The 2,572-nt window shown below is 32.7% G+C and overlaps 1 protein-coding gene across 1 annotated transcript; it reads left to right on the top strand.

The window, feature by feature from the left end:
• The first annotated feature begins 1,841 nt into the window (after positions 1–1,841).
• LOC130965411 (disease resistance protein RPV1-like) lies at positions 1,842–2,330 on the top strand. Its single transcript, XM_057890175.1, has one exon. It carries the CDS (start codon positions 1,842–1,844, stop codon positions 2,328–2,330), a length of 489 nt encoding a protein of 162 aa, XP_057746158.1.
• The last annotated feature ends 242 nt before the right edge of the window (positions 2,331–2,572 follow it).

Genomic DNA, 2,572 nt, shown 5'->3' with positions numbered 1-2,572 from the left:
AGTAAGAAAATTCGATTTAAAAAAAGAAAACGAAAAGAAAAATAAAAATGCATTATTTTGTGATTTTTGATTTTTCCCTAAAAAAAGCAGGGTCCCTTCCTCACAGCCACCATCCGCATTTACACGATCCTACCAATTCCGTCGAGTAATCCCAGAGAAATGGTGACGCGGCGGCGATGGATGCGATGCCCACGCACCCGCCGCTATACTTGGAGAGGTTCGAGGTGCTGCATGGCGACGTGAAGATCATCATGATGATAAGTTCGCTGACGAGTGACGAAGGAGCTTGATCTCTGCGCCTCCTCGCTCGCCGTCATCAGTTTCTTCAACGACAGAAAACACGAACAGAGACTACTCTGGCCTCCACCACGACGGCATTAGTTTAGTCGTTCCCGGCGCCGCCGTTAACGTCGAGATATATATGTTCTGCGCACCGTTGAAGATTTGATAGGTCCGTTTCTATGCTGCATGTTACTATGTCTTCTTTTGATAAAGTCAAACAGTCAATTCACTTTGACTCCCAAAACCTATTCTAATTTCAACTTAGTTGATATCCAATTTGTTTTCAAAGAAATTTTTATTTGATACTTAATTTCCATTATTTTTTCTTTTACCAAAAACTTCATTACTCCCACAAAGCTTAATGTCGTAGGGTTTAGAGTTAAATGAGTTATGTTATAGGGGTAAATCACCAAAAATACATTAAAATTATCTTTTTATTGATAAAAATGTTTTTAATTTTGTTATTAATAAAAATATCTCAAATAATTTAAAAACGTATAAAAAATATCTTGCTGTGTCTAGAGAATACTCCGTTAACAAAAAATTCTAAGGTGCTCACTTGTCAAAATTTTACTTATCACATAAAAAATTTTGTTTGTCATATCATTTTTTTCTATTAACCAAGAATATCTAAGTTTATAAATATGTATTTTTATCACATTTTTATATAATTTAAGAATATTTTAGTCGATAACAAAATTTAAAGATATTTTTATCAACGACTACTTTTTTTTGGTTATTTACTCTATTTTATACCACGGTTAATATGTTGTGGCGGCTATCACATATCCTATAACGAGAAAATGGATTCTCTCAATTTTTTTTTTTAACAATTGAGTAAGTAAAGTATAATCTCTCACCATTAATTATTATAAGTGGGACAAAAAAAATATGAAAGAGAATGCATTAAGAGTTATAAATCACATTTTACTCCCTCAATTTTTTTTAACAATTGAAAAAATTCATTTCCATTCACATATTACAACAAAGACAAATTGATACCTCTTTGAAAATACTAAAAAATTAGGGGAACTGGGAAGAAAAACAGCAGCAGCTTTTGAAGGAGAATACTTTATCTATATTTTTTGAGATTTAATTTTCATATAATCAATTTAATTATGCTTTTATTTGTTTCATACACATTTTCATGACTTTTATAAAATTGTCTCGACATATTGGCTCAATTAGATGTAGTTCATCACATAAACTGATAGACAATAATTTATTTTTTCATATTAAAAATTACAGCAGAAATTGTAAATTATTATATATCTAGTAAATATAAAATGTGAGAGGATAATATAAGTATATATGTTGAGTATTTCACTAATGAAAGTGAATTCTTGTTATCCGCATTTACATCCATAATGTTTGTAAGATATATAATTATAAAAGTTTTGCTACCGTTGAAAGTGAAGTCAACTAGTCAAGTACTCGCATTGATTCATCAACCTTTTTTCCAAGGAAGTTTCACTGCTTAATTTATAAGCCAGGTTGCCATTGTGATTTGTGAATCATTCTATCATTACATTGTTCTGCTTGTAAATGCATTTACATGGATGGCAAATCGAGCTTCAACTTCTGGGACCATGGCTACTAATTACGATGTCTTTCTGAGTTTCAGGGGTGAAGACACACTGCATGGATTCACAGGTCATCTCTATGATGCTCTCTGCCGCAACGGAATCAACACCTTCATCGATGATGAGAATCTCAGAACAGGGGAAACAATTCGACCTCAAATCCTTCAATCCATTGAAGCCTCAAAGATCTCCATTATTGTTTTCTCAACAAACTATGCATCTTCAACATGGTGCCTTGATGAACTCGTCAAGATCCTGCAATGTCACAGGGAAAGGAACCAACTTGTGTTTCCGATCTTCTACAAAGTAGAACCCTCAGATGTACGGCATCAGAGGAACACTTACAAGGAAGCCATGGATGCTCATGAAATCAGGTTCGGTTGTCATTCTCAGAAGGTGAAAGAATGGAAGGAAGCTTTGGCTGAAACATCCAACATGAAAGGATTTCATTTGAAAGAAGGGTAAGTAATAAATACCTTCTCCCCCTATTGTTTGTGTCTAAATCACATTTTTAATTCTCTTATAATTGTGAGGATGTGTGGTATGCTTCACTATTAATATTACAATACCAAAAAAAAAAAAAAAATAGTCAATCATTTGTATAAGAATCAAGTGAGAGAATATACCACACCAACTTAAAAAGCTTAATGCACTAAATAGATAAACTTCTCATTTCATAAACTCTCACACATTATTTCATTTAATAT

This window comes from Arachis stenosperma, chromosome 3 (genome assembly GCF_014773155.1).
Source record: "Arachis stenosperma cultivar V10309 chromosome 3, arast.V10309.gnm1.PFL2, whole genome shotgun sequence".
In the NCBI taxonomy this organism is placed as follows: domain Eukaryota; kingdom Viridiplantae; phylum Streptophyta; class Magnoliopsida; order Fabales; family Fabaceae; genus Arachis; species Arachis stenosperma.
This window is presented reverse-complemented; position numbering and strand designations above follow the sequence as displayed.

Excerpts from the sequence above, each read along its gene's own strand:
- LOC130965411 (XM_057890175.1), top strand. The coding sequence starts at position 1,842 with ATGGCAAATCGAGCTTCAACTTCTGGGACCATGGCTACTAATTACGAT.